The following is a 21,420-nucleotide window of genomic DNA, read 5'->3' as shown; positions in this document are numbered from 1 at the left end:
TCTTCTTCAATTCTCTGGTGTATTTGTAACATTCCACACCCACCTATGCTTTTTAAAATTATTATTATTATTATTATTATTATTATTATTATTATTATTATTATTATTCCCCGTTCTAAGAATGTAAATTCTTATTGTTATCACTTTTATAGATAAAAATCTATTCAATCTGTAATATACTGGGTTATACTGAATCAAATATTATAAATAGATTTATCTCTCCCTGAACTCACTTATTTTAGATAGCTATGTTTGTAATACTCACATTCTACATTTAGCATGGCTCTTGGGGGAAGTTTTGATACCAGCTATTTATTTAGATTGCAAACAAAAGTTTGCATGTAATAATCTAACTATTCACAATGGACTTCTGGTATTGTTTGACTTCTGGAGTTAGCTGTGCTAAACAGAAATCATTGTTAAGAAGTATTTCTTGCCAAGGTTCATTTATTTGAAACCATTATTTTGTACTGCACTTAGAAGATAATTCATTTTCTTTCAATGTCATGTATTTGGCTTGGTTTTACTTGCACTATGTTACATAAACTATCATAAGTAAATTACTGTATTGTCAATTGAAAAATATTTAAATAGCAGAAGATTATACCTATTAAAATATCTGAGTGTTTAAGGCATGGGATGTTGCATATGCTGTTTGCTTTACTAATCATAATGAAATGTGATAGGTTAATTAAAAATAATAATTTTGTCAGGTCAAGGTCAGAGCTAGGATGGAACTGGCATTCCAAAGTCTTTGTTGGATAAATTCTGATTGTTCTTAGTTTTCCATGCCTTGAAAAGGGTGACTTAAGATTGTATTGATGTTCTTCATTCATCTCCAGAGTAAATTCAAAGGCAGGAAACCACAGGATGCTATTTTTTGAAGGAATCACTACAGAACCACAACAGTTAAATAAAAAGTATGATATGTTTAAATCATCAAGTTATATTAAACACTGGACAGATTTCATTAACAGTTGAAGGAAAGTATCTGGCACAGATAATTATCTCAGTAATTCTACATTAATTGGCCAGAGAGTAATTTTCCTTATGAAAAATTGGATAAAATTGCCTTATGTCTTCACTATAAATGAACCAAATATGTGAAAACAAATAAATGTGAAGACAAGCTATAGGCTTCTTGAGATCTTCCTGTAAGTGGCCCTGAAACAATGTGATACTCTTTATTAATATTCTGTACTTTCAGAATTAATTGGTACAGGGATTTGGGGCCAGAAGGATATTCTCCCATCACTAAATTTCTTAGATTCCCTAGAAATGAGAAATTGCACGTATTCAGATTAGTTAAATTAGATAAAAGATAAAGATAGTTTAGTTTCAAGCTCAAATCCTGGTGACTGTATTCATGCATTTTTCTTGGATTGCTATTGCTGTCTTCCAAGCATTCTTTTAAATTTCTCAATCTATCTAATAGTTTTGGAATTTCCAAGTGGTTCCCCACTCAAATACTAACAATAATTGTCTCTGCTTAGCTTCTAAAATTAACCAAAATAAACTAGATGCTGCCACCTGCAGAAACCCATTTAGCTAAATTAACCTTCATCCTAAGCAAACATAAGTCATTAAATTGGATTTGCTTTCAATAAACACACTTAGAACATATAATGGATCTGAATTATTCTTATAAAAATAGGCATTTTAATTATATATTTTTACTTCTTTTAATCTTTCAAGCATTTCGTTTATTGTAGATTTAAATGATGCTTTCCCAAATTGTAGTTTTTTACTCCTTTATTTAGCAACTGTCATCTAGTCCAAAGTGCAGTTTTGCTTATTAGAATTAGCATGGTAAGTTCATGAACATGCTAAGTTCAGGGCTGCTTATTTAGCAGTGGTGAAATTGTTTAAGTTTTAGTTATTTTTATCCTAACCTAGATTTTTATATCGGTCTCCTACCAAGAAAACCACCTTGGCTAGAATTATTAGTAATAGATAAAGCCTTTTGCTTTCTGTCATCCAGTCAGCCCTAACCTGTTTAGAGTTTAATAGTTAATGACAATTCCTTAAATTATTAAACAAAAATACAGAAATGAAGACATTGCATAAAATTCAAGACTCCTTCCTAAAATATTCCCACTTATCATACATCTTTACAAGATTCACATCAAACTGAAATCAAGTGTTTTCCAGTGGGTTCTTGATTTTTAATGAACTATATAAAACCAATTTGAAGATCCTATATTTTATGCTCTACGTCCACAAATGTTTCCATTAAGATAATTTCTAATTTAGAATATGAAAGATCCAACATAAGGATACAAGAACGAAATAGAAAGAAAGGAAAAGGAAAAGGCTTTTGGTCATCTAAACGACAGTTACAAGTACATTTATATTTTACCCTCAAACTTTAAGGTTACAACTTAACTTCCTTCTTTCCATAGTTTAACCTTTCTAATCATCAAACCCATAAATCTCAAGTTCATTTTTTTTCTTTTTTCAGCAAAAAGTCCATAAGGAGTTTCCAGTCACCAATAAATGTAGTTATTGTCCTTTCTCTAATTAAACAAGTCAATTTTGCTATCTCTGCTAATTCTGTCATTTTCATCAGCCATTCCCTGTTGTGGATATTTCATAGTCATTCCATTTTTGTGCATATAATAGTCTCGCAGCAGTTATCATATATAAAGACAAACTTCCATAATTATTTTCTAATTGTCTATCCACTAGTCCCAATAAGGAGAGTTCTGATTTCAACTGAATATTAATCTTTAAAATTCTTTGTATCACTGTATGTATTTGAACCCAAAATTTTCTGGCTTTTTTGCAAGTCTACCAGACAAAATTAGGTCCTATTTATTTCTGAAAAGACTGCTCTCCAAACTGTTGGATATTTGAGTAATTCAACCAAATATGTTGGTATGTTCCAACATTGCAACATTTTTTCCAGCATTTCTGAGATGTGTTTTTTGAAAATTTTGCTAGTAAATTGGGGTATAATACCAGTGAAAAATTCATATCAATTAATTTTCTCAATTCTGTTAAGAACATACCTTAATAATTTCTGATTCCACAAAGAATTCAATTTTTTATTTTCAAAAATTAAATCAAGATTCTTTTCTTGATATCTAAGGAATGTTATCCTTAGATTACTGTATATTAAGCCTTGGTATATTGCATATAGCATAAAAAGTAACCCATTACACCATCAAACAGAACAAACATAGTTATAGTCCTTACTGAGACATGGAAAGACTTTATACTTTTCATCAACCAAAAAAACTTTGATAAACTGTCTACTTGTCACTCTCAGATAATGGAAGTTATGTGTACTTTATAAAAAATCCAAAAGTTGGTAGGTAATAGTTTATATTAGAAATATTTATAACTATAAGTAATATTTTAAGCTAGATGTTCTTAATGGATGAACATTTTTGTATTAGGTGCTGTGAAGCTATTTCATTATATACTCTTTTTAAATAAAGAAAATGATCCTGTTCTTGGTTACTCTAAACTCTGAGTTTGCCTAAAAGGGATTTTTTAAATCTCTTCTCGCCTTTTTAAATATATTAAATAACATATTTAATTCCCTGATTAAATAACATATTTAATATTTCTTGAGTAAAATAAAGGCTATTTTTAAAGTTATTCCAAAGTATAATGATGTGAAGATGCCTAATTCGGTTCCAAACAGCTGTCTCTTAATAAATCCATATAAATTCAAATTAATGTAATTATGTTTTATGGAGTTTACTAGTTGATAATATAAATATATGAGTTCCTTGGTTAAATAATAAAATAGGCATATAATTTGAAATAGCCACACAATTTCTCCTTGGTTTTGGGATGACAATTATTCTAGATTCAACCCAAGAATGACAAATTATTCTCCCTTGTAAAATAGAATTATAGAAATTATATAAGTCCAACATTAATTGTATGTTAAATGTCTTATGAAACACACTGGAAAACTCATTGGGAACCAGAGTTTTGTTTGCTTTAAGCCTTTTGCTAATATCCTCAAGTTCCATCAATGATTCATATAATTCCTATGTTGCTCAGAAATAACAAATTATGTTAATAAATCAAATTAATGGTTTTTATTGAGATGCCCTGCACTTAGAAGGGATTTTAATTCTTCCTTCTCTAACTGGGAGCTGTACTGCAAAGCTTAGAAAGGACCCCACAACTGTAAAGGAGGCAGAGGAAAAACTGAAATATTTATATTATAACATAATATGCAATTAACCATGAAATAAACTATCAACAAGCTGCATGTAAGCAGTAAACAGTAAAATGTAGTATTGGTTATACATGTTGGTGGGAGCAACTTATTTATTTATTGCATTTTAATCTACTCAATTATATACAAGAATTTAACAATATAGTTTGCTGTTATAAACTGCAGATGTATGTGAGCTTTTAAAGGATTAGAGGAATTCATGGAGGCTTAAGCTATAAATAACTATTAAGCCTCAACGCAGTGTTTCTTCAAGATTGAGAGTAACATGATTTTTAATACTAATTACTGTTAAAAAGTTACATTGCGTTTTAATAGACCACATAGCTATCTGGGATTTTGTTTCAATTTTAAATTTTATTAAGTTTTCCACAAAAGTTAAAATACAGAAAAAATAAAAAGCGGGGGGAGAAAAGAATAAAAGAGTAGCTTCTGACTTTCCTTGGTACAGGTATAGATAGAGAATGTATTCGCCTCTTACTCTAATATCTAAAAATTTACATAATAAAAAATAGTTTTTAATCTAATATTCAGAAGGATTCCTAAAAATTGCATATAATTGCATATATGAATAATGCATATAATTTGTACAAGATATTTCTATAACATCAATCAGCAAATCCCAAAATCAAGGTTGGATTTTTTTGAGAATCAAGCAAGAAGTCTAAGAATGGTTTCAATTAGAGACAAGTTAGGCAATGCCCTCTCTTTGAGCAAAGCAGTAAGTTTCGCCATCTCAGCCAGTGCCCTTAATTTCAATGTCCATTCTTCAGCAGTAGGTATTTGTATATCTTTCCATTTTTGCACATATAGGAGTCTCGCTGCAGTTATCATATAAAGAAATAAATTTCCATGTTGTCTTTCCATTTGTTTATCCATCATACTTAAAAGAAAAGTCTCTGATTTCAGTTGCAAATCTGTTGTCAAAATCTTTTGAATCAAAGTGCATATCATATTCCAATATTTCTTAGCTTTTTCGCAAGTCCACCATAAGTGATAGAATGTACCTTCACATTGATTACTTTTCCAACAGACATTTGAGATACCTTTATACGTCTTTGACAATTTATCTGGTGTCAAATACCAATGGTACATCATTTTATAAAAAATGTCTTTTAGCCTATAATTAAGAGTAAATGTTAACCCTTTATTCCACATATTTTCCCACTGGTCTAACATTATATTATATCCAAAGTTTTTTGCCCATTTAACCATACAGTCTTTAACATATTCATCTTCCAAATTCATCTTTAACAAAAATTTATACATTTTAGCAATAAGATATTCATCATTAGTACACAAACATGTTCAAATGCAGTTTTCTCAGTGGTAAATTCATAATTTTTGTAGTTTAAATCTTTCCAGCAATTGTGCATACGTAAACCATTGGGGAGCAAAACCTTCTAATTCTAGGTCTTCTCTCCTCTTCAGGTTAGGTTCTCCTTCAGAAAATAATAAGAGAGTTGCATATGTCAACCATGGTTGCTTAACCATCATTTCTCTTCTGTCGAAAGCTTCTTGAGGTGACAACCACAGAGGAATTTTTGGAGACAGTCTTACCTTATATTTATTCCAAATTCTCAATATAGAACATCTAATAACATGATTCTTAAAATCAATATTAGCTTTGACTTTATCATACCAGAAATATCCATGCCATCCAAATCTTAACTCATGTCCTTCTAATTCCAATAGCCTCTTGTTTTGTAAAGTCATCCATTCTTTCATCCATATGAGACAACAAGCATCAAAGTATAACTTTAAATCTGGGAGACTTAACCCACCACATAGCTATCTGGTTGATCTGATGTTGGACTAGAAATACTTTTGCTGATCTAGAAAGGGATTTTCTTATGTTATTGTTTGATCTTCATTAGAATAAAGAAATGGAATGAATTTTCTGAACCTTCCAAAATGCAACCTTTGTAAAATCAAGATTCTGGATCAAAAGGTTTTGAATCAAGTCTTACTTTTGTTAGTATAATTTTATGTGATACTCTGAGCAATATCTTCTGAGGATAACTTAGAATATTTTTCTCTTGTTCCTATGTGTCTGTCAGTTTCTCTTTCATAAATTATTTTCTTGTTAATCATTCAAACCTTTTGTTCGTGGCTGTGTAGTAGTTGAGCAAGTTAGTGATGAAAATTCTATAGATTCAATTATAGAACATGATTGCAGATTACCTGATAACTGTATTCTGTTTATCAGGAAAGGCCTGGCTTAATTCTTTTTCTTTTCCTCTCTCCTAGGATGGTACAGTGTTTGATGGCAGACCTATAGAGTCACTATCGTTGATAGATGCAGTAATGCCTGATGTAGTACAGACCCGGCAGCAGGCTTTCAGGGAGAAATTAGCACAGCAGCAAGCTAGTGCAGCAACAGCTATAGCTACAGCCGCAACAGCAACAGCAACAGCAGTCACAACTACTACAACAGCCACAGCAACTACTACTGCTGTCCCACAGCAAAATACACCAAAGACTGGAGAAGCCACTGTGAATGGAGAGGAGAATGGGGCACATGCAATAAGTAAGTTAAACTATGTTTTCTAATGGGTATGGTTACATCAAATGGAAATTTATGCAACAGACCTGTAATTTGTAATTAACACCATAAAAAAAGAAAAAGAAACGTACAATTTCTGTTCCTGAAGAAAGGCATGAATGACTGTTTCCTGAATTTCTGACGCTCAGGGATAATGGGAAAATAACATTGGATGGTCCCATATTTGCACATTGTTTCCTTGAACAAAATATGGTAATAAATGTGATTTTCCCCAGCCTCATTTCTGTACTATTTCCAAATCTCCACTTTTTTTTTTTGGATTAAGGGTCCTATTGTGAAATATCCCAATATAATAACAAATGTTCCATATGTAAATAGCATTTAACAGTCAAATCATATAATGTCTTTCACTACAGCATCCTTTGCAATTAGCAGCACAATTTTGAATGCATTAATGAGAACAAAAATCAACTAACCTAAAGAGTATAAATGTCATCCTATTAGCAATTATATTGGTACCTACCATGGTGAGAAATGACTTGCTTAAAACTTGTTCTTAAATGCAGCATGTTAAGTTTTACTATTTTACTAATGTGACTAAAGAATATTTATACAGATAGTCTCCTACTTATGAACTTTTGAGTTGTGAACTTTTGCTGATACAAATAAGATGATCCTGGAAGTTGGGAGAAGGAGGGAAAGGGTTAGTTGCCAGTGCACTGCAAACTAACCCTTTCCCACTTTCTCCCACCTTCCAGGAGGTTGGAGGTTTCCGTTGGAATTGGAGTTCCTGAAAAGGGTTAGTTTACACAGCATGTTCTGTCACTGGGTGAGGCAGGAGAGGCAATGGTGGCTCCCTGGGCAAAGGGATGAGCCGGTGGGGCGTGGCTCACTCCTTGCATTGGCAACAGAAGTCCTCTGCCCACACCGCTGCCTTGCCTCTTGCCGCCTCCTCTTTTTTTACTTTTTACTTTTTACTTGGTTGTGAACAAAACAGACTTTTGAACAGCTTCTTGGAATGTAACCTGTTCGTAAGTAGGGGCTGTCTGTATTTATGCAACCACCATCAGCTAATTACACTAGGTGCATAATATCTGAATTCAGTGGTATTTACTCTGCATGCTCAAAAATAATAATTGAGAAAAGGAAAAGTGAGTAATGATAATGTGATGCTGATTTTTTTTTTTTTCGAAATCCTCTTCCTCAAGATGGCATGGTCATCTTTCATGGTCAGAAGTTAAGTTCTGTGGAAGCCTGCCTTCCATGCATAGGTTTCTTTGAACTCTAGACATTCTAAGATTTTTCTCAGCTCCAAGACCGAAAGCACAGACACTTTGCCCTCACCTTAGCCTTAAATGTTACTTGATGCCTTTTCACTATTCTGTTTTCTGTTCAAATTACTACAAGTTTATTACCAAATAAGCATGCTGAAAATGTATTGGCATGTTTAAGCACCGCAGGTTCTTGTGGTCCTCATATACTGAGAATAGAAAGTTGGCTTAAAGTGCTTCAATGTCAGTGGATAAAGGTCTTGTCCTCTTGAGAAAAATTTAACATTTCCAGTTAATATTTTATGATTAATCCAATTTTCCTATTAGTGTTGTTACTTTTGTTTGAATTTCATTGCCGCTGTTATCACTGTGCCTAGTATTATTTTACATAAGATTTATGCATGTTTTGCAGATAATCACTCAAAACCAATGGAAATTGATGGGGATGTTGAAATTCCTTCTAATAAAGCAACAGTTCTTCGGGGTCATGAATCAGAGGTGTTCATCTGTGCCTGGAATCCTGTCAGTGATCTACTAGCATCAGGGTAAATTAAGGATTAGAACATATATTACCGGTTCTGTAATTTGATGGCCAGTGTTCATATACAAAACATTAAAAACTGGTTTATATTAGGTCAGGTATTTTTCATTCTTGCCCAACTCTAACAACAACAGTCAATAGAATTTGGCAGATAGTCTTCCTTCTTGGAAGGAAGGCATGTGCACATAAGGAGGAGTGGATGTTCTACTAATATCTAATAATATTTTTTCAAAACAATATTTTGGGGGGGGGAATCTTTCTCTCTGCATAATGTATGTACTCATTCTTTTTAGATCTGGTGATTCCACTGCCAGAATATGGAATCTTAATGAAAACAGCAATGGTAGTTCCACACAACTAGTTTTGAGGCACTGCATAAGAGAAGGAGGGCATGATGTCCCCAGCAATAAAGATGTAACATCACTGGACTGGAATGTAAGTTGACAGATAAAACTCTTGTAGGTTGTGTATAAAATATAGTTTTATTATATTATTTTATTATATTATATTGGCTTGTATATATAAAGCTCTTCCAATTTTTCCTTACAAGCCTGATAGTATTTTACATTAGCACAAGTATAGGCAATCTGGTGTCTTCTAGGTGTTTTGGAGAATGGTTCAATAGTTCCCACTAGCATCATCAGTGATCTTAAACGTGCATGCTAACAGTCTCCTTATAATCAGAATCAGGCTAGTGTGCTTCTGGAACAAACTCAAACTTCACAATATTTTCTGCAGGAACGGTTTATTTTGGGAATATTGTAGATGGAAACCATTCTTTTATATATTCAAAAATAAATACATATGTAATATTAAAATTCATATAAGTAGTAAATCAAATAATATATTTCTAAAGATCCAGAAGAAATCTGTCCTGTAGTCTTGTATTTTTCAATGTTATAATGTTTGGAATTTGTAGTTTAGAAAAAAGTGAGTAAGAAAATACATAAAAAAGAAATACTTTCATTTGGTCAATGACCAGCAAATAGAAAGATAAAATTAAAATTAAACTACAATAAAGCATCCATGTGAATGTTAATAAAGTAAATAATATTATGAACATTACATCCATAAAATTTGTGAAACAAACCTATAACCTATTATTCTATGAAAATAAAAAGCAAATATTCAGTTATTCTGGAGTATTAACACTTATACTAAGATACAAAAAATACAGCATATCTAGTAGGTATGAAATACAAGAGCACAGATTTTATGCTCTTGCAGACAAGCAGTTATCCCTTTTCAGTATTTGTAGGCAATGTAGCAGTATTTAGAGATTTTCAAGGCAACAGTAAAATTTTATCAGATGGTCAATATCAAAAGAATGAAATTTTTCATGTAAAGAAATGAATTTTTCCAGATGTTGGCTTTCACTTACTACATTATCATATTGCCTATTATAGTTATATGCATTTTGATCCATCAACTCTTGTTGAGGAAAGGGAGTTCATAAAGTTCTTATTAGGAGTATTGGGAAGAAGAGGGAGGGAGAACCTGAGTATGTTGAGATAAAATTTGGAGAGTAAACCCTCTCAGTTCAGCTAAAAGACCTCATTAAAATAATTACCATATTTTTCCAACTATAAGATGATACTCTAGCCTCCAATCACGAGCGAAATAGCTTGAGTCTGCAAACAGACTTCCTCCAATCACGAGCCTTATGTAACTGACGTCAGCTGATGCTGAACAAACCAATTAGAGGAAGTCTGTTTGCAGAGACAAGCTATCGGCAGTTTCACTCGTGATTGAATGTAATCAGTTATGCAAAAGAGCATGGAAATAGAGCTGCAGAGAGACGGTTTGTACCTCCTCCCACCGAGTGTATCAGGTAAATGTTAACTAATTACTAAATAAAAAAGTGTTCTGCACTATCTTTAAAATATTGATTTCTTAATTTTGGGTTGGAAAAGTGGGGGTCGTCTTGTACATGGGGGCATCTTATTGATGGAAAAATACGGTATGTATTAGCTAAGTTATTCTGATAACAGGCTTGTTTCCACGGAGTTGTCAAATGTAGCTTGTTAATTTTTGGCATAACCTGGTAATGAAATTTACTCTTTGTCATGAAAGCATTTGCTTTTGCTTATTGAAAGACAGACTTTAATTACTGGATCATAACTGACTTGTGCCTCATGTAAAAAATCTGCTCATTCCTTTTATGCACATTACAGAGTGATGGAACACTCTTGGCTACAGGATCATATGATGGCTTCGCAAGAATATGGACAGAAGATGGTAAGACCAAACAAATGACATTTTCCAGATTATTAGATTTTTTGTGATCCTAAATTTGTTTCTATTCTCAAATTATTTAAAACATTAACTTTATTTTTTAATTCATCACAGGAAATCTTGCAAGCACCTTAGGGCAACATAAAGGGCCCATCTTTGCTCTGAAGTGGAACAAAAAGGGAAATTACATTTTAAGTGCAGGTGTTGATAAAGTGAGTGTTGAATTCTATAACTTGCAAGTAGCAATTATCTAATTATCTGGTAGTTTTTGCATGCTTCTGTTTCAGTTCTTGAAACAGTTGCTATTAGAAATTAAGTGGTATTTCTGTTTATTCATCTGAGGGATATTTTCAAAATGGTCTGAATTTCCTAAACTAAACGATTACTCTCTTAATGTTTGGTAAACGTTTACCATGTGCAACCTGTCTTGAACCCTCCTTTATTTGCTGAATGGAATAATGAGTTTCTTAGTTGTTTTCGTTTTTTAAATGTGTTATTAATTGTATAAATGTATATGCAAGTAGACATTTATTTTTTAGTGACTGAAAAACAACATTTAGTTTATTGATTAGTCATTTGACCATACAAGTCAAGAAACCATACAAGTGGTAGTAAGAAAAGAGTAGGATAAAGTCATTATATATTGTTGCCCCTGTAATCAATCCTAATTTGTTCTAGGTGGTCAGTTCTCTTCTGGATAGTCTTTGATATAAGAGATGCAGTCCTAGTAATGTCCCCTGTAAAAAGTATAACAATTTATTCTGAGTATCCCTGTATATCTTAGATTTTAAGAAAGGATCAGATTTTGCTACAGAGTATAGTTTATAATCAAGCAGGATATGTCCAATGTGTTCAACAGCTGGAGCACCACATATAAACAGTCTTTCTGCAACTTAGTGAAACCTCCTGTAACTTACCACAGAATTGGGTTGTTCATACTGTGCTTTAGAAAAATCTCTTCCAAAGTGTTCAGGCATGGAAGCTTTTTGGCCTTTTGGCTAAGATAAAGTGTACTAAAAAGTAAATCTCATCAGAAAAATTTACTTCTAGATGATAATCCTATAGTCTCAGGGGCAGTATCCAAGTTAGCTATTGTTTAATCCACCTTGTTACAGTTCATTTCCACCCACCATCAGTTCCCAATTATCTGCTAGCTTCTGCTGCTAGTGCTTTCTGACCTTGGGAAATTCTGATCAAAGGAAAGGCTGCAGGAGGAGTCTCTTCCTAGTATCTGCCCAGTCCCAAACCAAACAGGAAAATGTAAGTTAACAAAAGTACAAAGACAGTAAGATTGGCACAGTGCAAAGCCTCTAAGGAGAAAGTAAAACAAAAACAAAACTGGGGGATCAGCATTATAAAAAGCCTGCTATTGCATAGCTCTCTCCATTTAATGTTGTTTGGGGAAGAAAGTGTTGGGAATGTACATATTCAAACTATGTAAATTAGCTTAAATTATTAGAATTATCTTTCAGTAAAGAAAAAGTAAATCAGTAAGTTATATTTAAAGTAGAATTGGTCACTGGTTATTTCAGAAATGGATATATTTTAGAACCACAGAATAAATTTCTAACACTACCATACTTGACAGTTTAAAACTTGAGTGTACTATAACGATCATTTTGGTGGATCACACATTATGTTAACCCACAATGTGTTTTCTTTTAGCTTAGTGTAATGTGTGAATAGGATCAGCACGTTATTTATTTGGGAATGACACATGGTTTATTTGGGAATAGTATAATTTAATCTGAAACCATGTTTCATTGTTGACTTGCTGATTTAAATGTGGTTTAGTGTGATGTGTCAAGTGCAATCAATACATGCTTATTTGGGTTGGTTTGTTTTTTTAAGCTTGGTCCTAATTCACTTTTCTGCACACCAATCTACCAATCCTAGTCCAAATAGGTACAAGGCAAGAATTATTTAAAAAGGAGAGAAAAACAAATCAGGAGTTTTCCAGATAAACCATGCACACTTTACTCACATGCAAGACTGATTCTGACTTACAGTATTCAACAAAACATCCTTAAAACATACAGTAGCTTTATATGAGATTTCTGCTTTCAAACTGTATTATTCTTTAAAAATTACTGCATATTATTTTATTAACAATATGTTGAGGTTCACAAATGTGAGTAGGACAGCTATTGCCCCCTCTCACTTTGTCTCTCCAGAAATTTAGCATGCTATGTATGATTAGGCAGCAGTTGTCAAGACTAGCAATAGCCACAAAAGAAAATTTTCAGCTTTTGAAACCATTTAAATTGATGGCTATCTCCACATTAAAGGCAACAAATCTGCACTTTAGTTGTCTAAAGAAATATTGTATTTTATTGGTCCTAAAACTCCCTACATTTAATTTTAGTGAATTAACTTGAAGTCTAATAACATAAGGAGAAAACATTTCTCTATATTTTCTGTAACATGCTTGATTTCATGTATCTCTTGTCATGATTCCCCTTATTTCTTTTTGTTTCAAGTTAAAAAGCCCTAAATTACTATGTACTTTCCTAGACCTCATAATCATTTTGGTTGCCCTTTTTTTTTTTAACCTGTTCCAGTTCTGCATTATCATTCCTAAATGCATACCCTTCCTGAATCTTGCACTTTCCAGCCATATTGAAAATGCAGTGTTTGAAATTCTCTATTTGGATGTGACTTATATAAGCTATTGTGTCTGAAGCTTCTAATACATTATCTGGCAGAACTATTATGCTTTTTCTGTTGAAAGTATTAATCAGATGGTGGCGCCATCACAATCTTCTTTTCTGGATATGTACAATACTATTGTGACCAACTTTTGTCCAGTTTACAGATGGCCACGTTTGTTATGTGACGAAGACCCCATATTATCTAGTGTTATAACTATTGTGGATTGTTTTGACTTTAAAACTGATAATGCTGACTGACATCTTTTTTTCTTTCCATTTGTCCTTCCTTCTCTACCTAGACAACAATAATTTGGGATGCTCATACAGGTGAAGCTAAACAACAATTCCCTTTCCACTCAGGTAATTAACCTTCAGCTGTTTTATAAAAAAATGTTTTATTCTTGCTATATTTAACAAATGGCAAAAACAGTTTACCCTGTCATAATAAATTACAAGTCACAGGCGACTATTAAACAGATTTAGATTATTACATCCTAGTTTGCTTAATTATATTTGTCTGATAAGAAGAACAGAAGTTCTAATCTTTGTTAGACAGCTTTGAGATTACAATTTTGGATATTACCATATAATGAAATGTCGATAGACCAGATCACTGGGAATTATGTTATTCCCAATTATCTGTTAAAGAGGAGATTATATTATTGTAGTGATTTATGCCAGTCACATGATTATATCACTATACCAGTGACATAAATATACACAAATGATGCTATTTGTGTAGCAACATCATCATGTAAATTGCATAAATTATTCCATTTGCATCTTACATTATGCAAACTATATAAATTGCCATGGATGTTTGGTACACAGAAATTTAAAATGCAAAGTCCATTGTCAATGTAGATATTTCATCTTGAATGATTTCAGTATAGAGTATAGCACCACAACTTTTAGTACAGACTGATGGTGTTCTAAAACTCTATCCTATGGTTTCCCAAAAGCTTTATTCTGTGAATATATTTCACAGAATGTATTTTTATATATATTAATATTATTATTACTACATTATTATCTAATTTCATAGTGCTTTAAAGCTTACTGTATATTTTCAAGGTTACAGAAAATATGTTTGCGGGAATGTTTTTAGGATTGTTTGTTTGTTTGTTCCGTTCCTTATAATTCTAGTCCTCTAAGGCATAGTTGAGAGGAATCCTCTTAGGATAACTTTCCTGATGGGGTTTAGCTAAAATCTGGAAGCCAGGAAGGTTGCAGAAAAGACTGCACTAGGAAAGACAAAATAATGATACACATTCCTCAGCCACCAAATAGCTGAACAGACAAAAAATATCATATTCTTTCTATGGGAAATTCAGTAAAATTCTCTTTTCTTCGAGGCAAGGGAGAACCAGATGAAAACAGTTTCATTTTTCAAAGCATTGGATGAGTATGGTTGTAAAAAATTCTGAATAAATATTGGCCCTGGCATGCATTGGAATACAATTTTTATAATATATGTCATTTTTATAATCTTAGCAAACCCTAATTTCAGTTTATTCCTGGGCGATTCATCTTTGGCTCCAAGATGCGGCTGTTCCATGAAACATTTCATGCAGGCAATAAGTAATTGAAAAGATGATAGGAAGAACTCTCATTTCTTGGGAACTTTGCTATTAGTGTGTTTTATGAGTGCAAGCACAGTTAAACCTCATTTTCCAGACTAATTTGGGAGAGGTATCCATTATTCGGGAACGTCTGTTGAATCAAAACCCAGAGCATTGCAGGGATTTATGCTTTAATGTATGCCATTTGCATGATAATGTCATTAGAGTGGAAATTAGATCCACCGCATGTCAAGTCAGTGGCATCAGGGTCTGATAAATAAAGGTTTCACTGTGCTGTATAAGAATAATGTTGGTCATGCTATCAGAATAATACAGCGTTGGGATACTATATGTAATAAAATCAAATTAACAATTGCAATGGTAATTTGCTTCTTGGTCAAATTTCCTAATGGTCCCTTTCTGTCCCCCTTTCACAGCCCCAGCCCTGGATGTAGATTGGCAGAACAATACTACCTTTGCTTCTTGCAGCACTGATATGTGCATACACGTATGCAGACTTGGCTGTGATCGTCCAGTCAAAACCTTTCAAGGCCATACGGTAAAATTAAGCAATAATCTTAATACATTGCCGTTAAGTCATAGATTTTATCATTATTTCAGGAATGCTATATGAATGGTATTCTTAAAACAACAGCTTTCTAATTTCTTTGGCTGGTGGGCACATATTGAGTTTTGAGAATATATGTATGTGTTCATGGAAAATAGTAAGCATGTTGCTGGGGAGTGGGAGTTTCCTCATTCACAAATTGGCTGCCAAGGTGGTCATGTCCAGTCACAGGAAGCCAAGAGAGAGTGCTCCATTACTACCCCAGCTTATTTTGCCTTCTTTCGGGGCAGTATCCATACTTCAAAATTAGATAATAGATTGGGGATTTCAGTCTTACATTTAATCCTGTGTACTCCTGGCAGCAAATTTATTGACATTAATAGGAATGTACTGAAATAAATTCTTACTGGTTTTTTATAGCTTTACTTTCCTGCTCAATAGGAGAAAGGCTGTTTTTATTAGAACATTAAATAGAATTCATGATAGTCAGATGAGATCATAGGATATTAATAAAGCACAAGCTTTATCAATAAATGGTATTGATAAACACTCGTATCTTAGATGCCTGGAAAGGCTGACTGGTCAGCCTGGGCAATGTTAAGATAGTGAGCCAATGGCCTGAATTAGTATGCAACAGTTTCCCCTGAGATGATTTAAAACAGGGTACAGAGGTAATTATTTTTTTTTCCTTTGAAGAAAACTGCAAAAAAAGATAGCTAACGTAATATTGGGAGAATGCAAGAGAATTTCCCAGTGAAATAGCAAATCCAATAAATTTAAATGTTATAATTTTATTGTTTTTTTAAAAATAATGTTTATTATTATAATTATTATAATATTATGTTTATTATAATAATTATTATAAAGTCTCTTTACATTACATTACACACAACAGCAGATATAACAGCTTCTGCAATCTTATATTAGGCAATTTCAATTTTGGTTTAAATTTTCTGTGCATCCTGATAGCTATTCATTTATAAAACATATAAAATCCTACTAATCCCCATAAAGTGGTAATGTGCTAATAATAATATGTTAATATTTTGCTTCACTGACATTTAACCTCTATGAGCATCTCACACAAAATTATGAACTCTGGATGGATTGTAATAAAAAAGGAACTTCCCTCCATCTGCAGTGAGAATGTAATAAAGTCTTGACATTTTAAAGGGAGGTCTAACAAAATGATAGCAATAACCAAGCAAAAGATTGAATTTTCTCCAAATTTAGGCTTATTATGTTATTTGACAGCAGCAAAATTAGTCATCTACCAATGGAAATATCTTAATAAACTTTTGCTTGAAAAATGGTTCAATAACATTTGGTCTATTGCCCTGTTTGAGAAACTCTCTGATAAAATTTACAAGTTTAAAAAACAGAATATTTTTACTTGATGCTCCAATAAATTCAATTTAAGTAGGTTGATTGTTTGTTAAAAGTAAAGTCCTGTTTATAGAGAATACACACTAATTTAAAAATAAACCCTTTATTTCAGAATGAGGTCAATGCAATCAAATGGGATCCTTCTGGTATGCTTCTAGCATCCTGCTCAGATGATATGACATTAAAGGTATGATCTGAAATCCTAGCACAGTACAGTGATACCTCGGGTTACGAACGCCTCTGCTAACGAACTTTTCGGGTTGCGACCAGCTCCCGCTGCAAAAATTTACCTCGGGTTACGAACCAGATCCGCGGCCATTTTCTGCTGTGACACGTGGTCCGTGGCCATTTTCCGCCCGTTCCATGTGGTCTGCGGCCATTTTTCTGCCCGTGCCACATGGTCCGTGGCCATTTTCCGCCCGTCCCACGTGGTCCACGGCCATTTTTCCGCCCGTGCCGCATGGTCCGCGGCCGTTTTCCGCCCGTTCCACGTGGTCCGCGGCCATTTTTCCGCCCTGCAGCGTGGTCCGCGGCCGTTTTTCCGCCCTGCCACGTGGTCCGCGGCCGTTTTTCCGCCCCTGATGCGTGGTCCACGGACGCCGGAACGGATTAACGGTAATTACATTGAACCTTATGGGAAAATTTGCTTCGGGTTGCGACCAAATCGGGTTGCGACCAGAGTCCCAGAACGGATTAAGATCGTAACCCGAGGTACCACTGTATTTATAAGAATTCAATTGAAGTGTATAAAATATTAGTTGTAATGTTTTCAAAGTATTTGCAATGTCATTAAAACCATCTGAAAACAGAAATGACTAGTTTTCTTCATGTGTTTTTTCTTAGTGACCTGCATCATAGGTGAGAAAATATTTCTAAATACAGATTTTATTTATCCCCATTCATTTGATCCTTTATACAGATTTGGAGTATGAAGCAAGACACTTGTGTACATGACCTTCAGGCACATAACAAAGAGATTTACACTATCAAATGGAGCCCAACGGGACCAGGTACCAGCAACCCAAACTGCAACATTATGTTGGCAAGGTAAAAACAAAACAATGATATGCCTTCGATTCTTATACCAAGCACACTTTGAAACACAGCTTTTCTTCCCAGTCCCTTGGCATTCTGTATTCTGAGTTATATTTAACTAAGCATAGTTGAGCAACTAAGCAAAACATAGGTATTGATTTCATTATATTCTTCATAGGATATTAGAAGCATAAGCATGTCTTGTAAAAATGTTCTCAGCATTGTCAGCTAAGAACTGGCAGAGGAGGAACAAAGACCTCCATTTTTGTGCTGAGCACAAAATGACTTTCTTCCTCTAGCAGCCTTTGTAATTTCTGCGATGCAGACTCTGCTTGATCCCTCTCCTCCAAGCCTACTTATTTATCTGTTTTGAGTTTCATGGCTCACCTAAATGCTGTTTGTGGTTACTTATAACTACTGAGTACTTATAACTACTGAGCTAATAAGGGGCTGTTACTCTGATAACCATAGGTCACCCAATGAGCTTGTTACATTGGGAAATCTCAATTTCAGCAGTGGAATGGGGAGATAAGACCAAGCATATATTTGCCTAGGAAGCCAGAGAACCTTGCATAAGACATGATCAATGGATTATTTTAACTTTGATAGAAATGTTTTAAACACTCACATGAGCAATATCCTCAATGAAAAAAATTGTTTTTATATCTTTACTTCAGTGCTTCATTTGATTCTACTGTTCGGTTGTGGGATGTAGAAAGAGGTATCTGTACTCACACGTTAACAAAACATCAAGAACCTGTCTACAGTGTAGCTTTTAGTCCTGATGGAAAATATTTAGCCAGTGGGTCCTTTGACAAATGCGTTCATATATGGAATACCCAGGTATGGCACCGCAGCAGTAAGATATGGGTTTAAAAATGCTCTTTAAATTGGAATAAACCTGTTTGTAATTGTATGTCCTACACAATATAAATATTCTTGATATATAAAAAAATGTGGCAGAAGCCTATAAATGTAATAGACTAATAAAATAATATTTCTGGCACTAGTAGTCTTGCAGCACTAGTATACTTCTGTCTAGGAGAGGGAATGTATATAGTATACTGTAGAAAGATACTGAATTATAAAGTATATGTCCAGGATTCCTACTCTCTCATTCCTAATGATTTTCAGCAATAAAACTATAAAATTTCATTAAGGCATACCCTTTAAAACTAGCCACATCAACATTAAAGCAAAGAATATAAGACAGTGGATGCCATAATAAAACTGCTATTAAGATTGCGATCATAGCCCCAAAATAACAATTGAAAAACAGCTTATTCCTTTTCCTAAAATCCAGCAGTGCGATCCATGCTGTAGCACTGGGTAGCGCAGAAAAGAAATAAGTCCTTTCCTTTAGCTTTCATGTTTTCATTAATTGAAAGAGGTTATAAACAATGCTCTTTCAAAGAGCTTAATTAGAAGTAGGCAACCTAGTGCTTTCCAGGTGTTTTAAACTCCAGCTGACACCAAATTCAGAATGTATAATATATATTATATAATGTAACATAGCAACAGAATGTGGGGTTTATGGTCCAAAACATGTAATAGGCTGCTTGTTGGAAAATAAATGAAAAACAATTTCATATGGAGACAGTTAATCTCTTTAATGTGCATGTTTAATGTGCATGCCTTTGGACATGGTAGACTACATGTCAAAGATTTTGAATTTAGTCCAAAAACTAACCAAGTATAACGTTCTTGCCTCTTTTTATCTGCCAGAAGGACTGTTCTTAAGTTGATTCTCAGTCAAATTCTCAAAGGCAACTTTGATGGTAATGAGATTGGCTGCATTCCTTCCTAGTTCACTCAAGATAAGTGAACTTTCAGTTAAGAAATGATATCAGTCCAGAAAAATTGCTCAGAATGCAAAGGTAGTCTGTTACAGGTGTGACTCGCCCAATGTTGCTGAATTCTTGGCAAGCCTCAACATTTTTATACTGGCTGAAACTGCTATCATTTGTAGGTTGGAACTCTTGCGATAGGGTCACATTCTTATAAACTAGAGGCAAAATTACATTTTAAGAGTAGTTCAGTTCTTCTTAGTGATTTTTTTTATTTCAGTTTTTGGTTTTATCTACATTCCATCTTAGTTTCTACTCACCTAGTACTCACCTTTAGGTAAAGGCCAAGGTACTTTGTATAGTAAGTTAATAGTTAATAAATCTCTTTGTTATCAAGATTAATGACATCAACATATAGTTATCCATTTGGAGCATTGATGAGCAACACATGGCTTAAATATCCTCTTGTCATCCCCAAACCTATTTTTACATCAGTTCTTTCAACTGAACTGCTGAATTATGATAGTGGAAGTGCTAAAAATGAGCAGTGCTGTTTATTGCCATTTAGAAGTGGAATGCACAAAAATGGAAGTGGCAGTCCTAAAAAAGCAAATAAGCTTCCCCAAATACAACCTAGCCTGATTTAAGAATAATAATTATTGTTCTCTTCCTTGCTTTCCTTCCCATTGTCTACTGACTTGGGCATAGGAGATTTTGGCTTGTTGTAAGCCAAAATTATTTATTATAACGGTAACAGCAAACAATAGCTTAAAATGAAGCCAGGAGTGAAATATCTGGATGACCAAGATTCTAGGTATAAATAATGACCTTCGGAAATGCAAATGATCAAATTGTTGCTCCATAAGATAGAGGCAAAAGTAATACAAGCATCACTTACACAAATGAATGTGTTATTTAAGATATCTGTATTAAAATTACAAACAAAATAATATAAATTTGCCCCTTGAATGAAGATGTTTTATTAATTTATAGAGTGGAACTCTAGTACATAGCTACAGAGGCACCGGTGGGATATTTGAAGTCTGCTGGAATGCTAGAGGAGACAAAGTGGGAGCCAGTGCTTCAGATGGATCGGTATGGTTTTTTCAGATTGTTTTTAGTTACTCACAAATGAGTGATTTCAACATTGCAAGTATTTCTTCTTGTGATACATTAGTGATCTCACTGTTAGAAGGCATAATTCAGACAAATGGACATTTACTCAAATATGTTGGAAATCTGAAATAAAATCCAGTCTGAAGCTAGTGAGTCTGAAGCCACCATTCTCAGCCTAGATAGAATCATTAAGTAATCATGGAACAGGTGTCTCCAACATTAAGGATGACCAAGAGTTATTTGCCTTGAAAAGGCAGGAGGAAAAGGCCTGAGATTTAAATCTTGGATGGGGGGGGGGGAGGAGGAGAGAGAGCACAAGAGAGAGAGAGCACATGCACACTGTGGTTTATTAGTTTGTTCTGTACTACATAGATTCCATCCATCCATCCTTTTTCTTCTCTGCAATGAAATAATATATCTATGTTAAGATTCTGATATTAGTTGGTTACAGAATACAGAACAGAATTTCAGACAGCTGAGATTTATTATCTCTGACCCCGTGGGATTCTTAAGATTCCAATTTTTAACATCTGATAGTTTTTCTTTACTTGAGAGCTTTTGACA

The 21,420-nt window shown here is 33.7% G+C and overlaps 1 protein-coding gene across 6 annotated transcripts in view; it reads left to right on the top strand.

The window, feature by feature from the left end:
* TBL1X (transducin beta like 1 X-linked) overlaps positions 1–21,420 on the top strand; it is a 130,952-nt gene that overhangs the window by 108,881 nt on the left and 651 nt on the right. For all 6 annotated transcript variants that reach the window (XM_088144949.1, XM_088144946.1, XM_088144947.1 and 3 more), the window contains 11 exons: positions 6,449–6,728; positions 8,388–8,520; positions 8,810–8,951; positions 10,691–10,754; positions 10,866–10,963; positions 13,702–13,762; positions 15,402–15,523; positions 17,031–17,105; positions 17,838–17,965; positions 18,631–18,796; positions 20,734–20,835. In XM_088144949.1, the coding sequence (XP_088001075.1) occupies positions 6,449–6,728; positions 8,388–8,520; positions 8,810–8,951; positions 10,691–10,754; positions 10,866–10,963; positions 13,702–13,762; positions 15,402–15,523; positions 17,031–17,105; positions 17,838–17,965; positions 18,631–18,796; positions 20,734–20,835 (1,371 nt within the window). The remainder of the gene's footprint in view (positions 1–6,448; positions 6,729–8,387; positions 8,521–8,809; positions 8,952–10,690; positions 10,755–10,865; positions 10,964–13,701; positions 13,763–15,401; positions 15,524–17,030; positions 17,106–17,837; positions 17,966–18,630; positions 18,797–20,733; positions 20,836–21,420) is intronic.

This window comes from Python bivittatus, unplaced genomic scaffold (genome assembly GCF_059951505.1).
Source record: "Python bivittatus isolate LINGU-HERP-01145 unplaced genomic scaffold, Pbiv_v1 ctg000350_np1212, whole genome shotgun sequence".
NCBI lineage: Eukaryota > Metazoa > Chordata > Lepidosauria > Squamata > Pythonidae > Python > Python bivittatus.
Note: the sequence above shows the minus strand (reverse complement) of the source record. Positions and strands in the feature narration are given on the sequence as shown.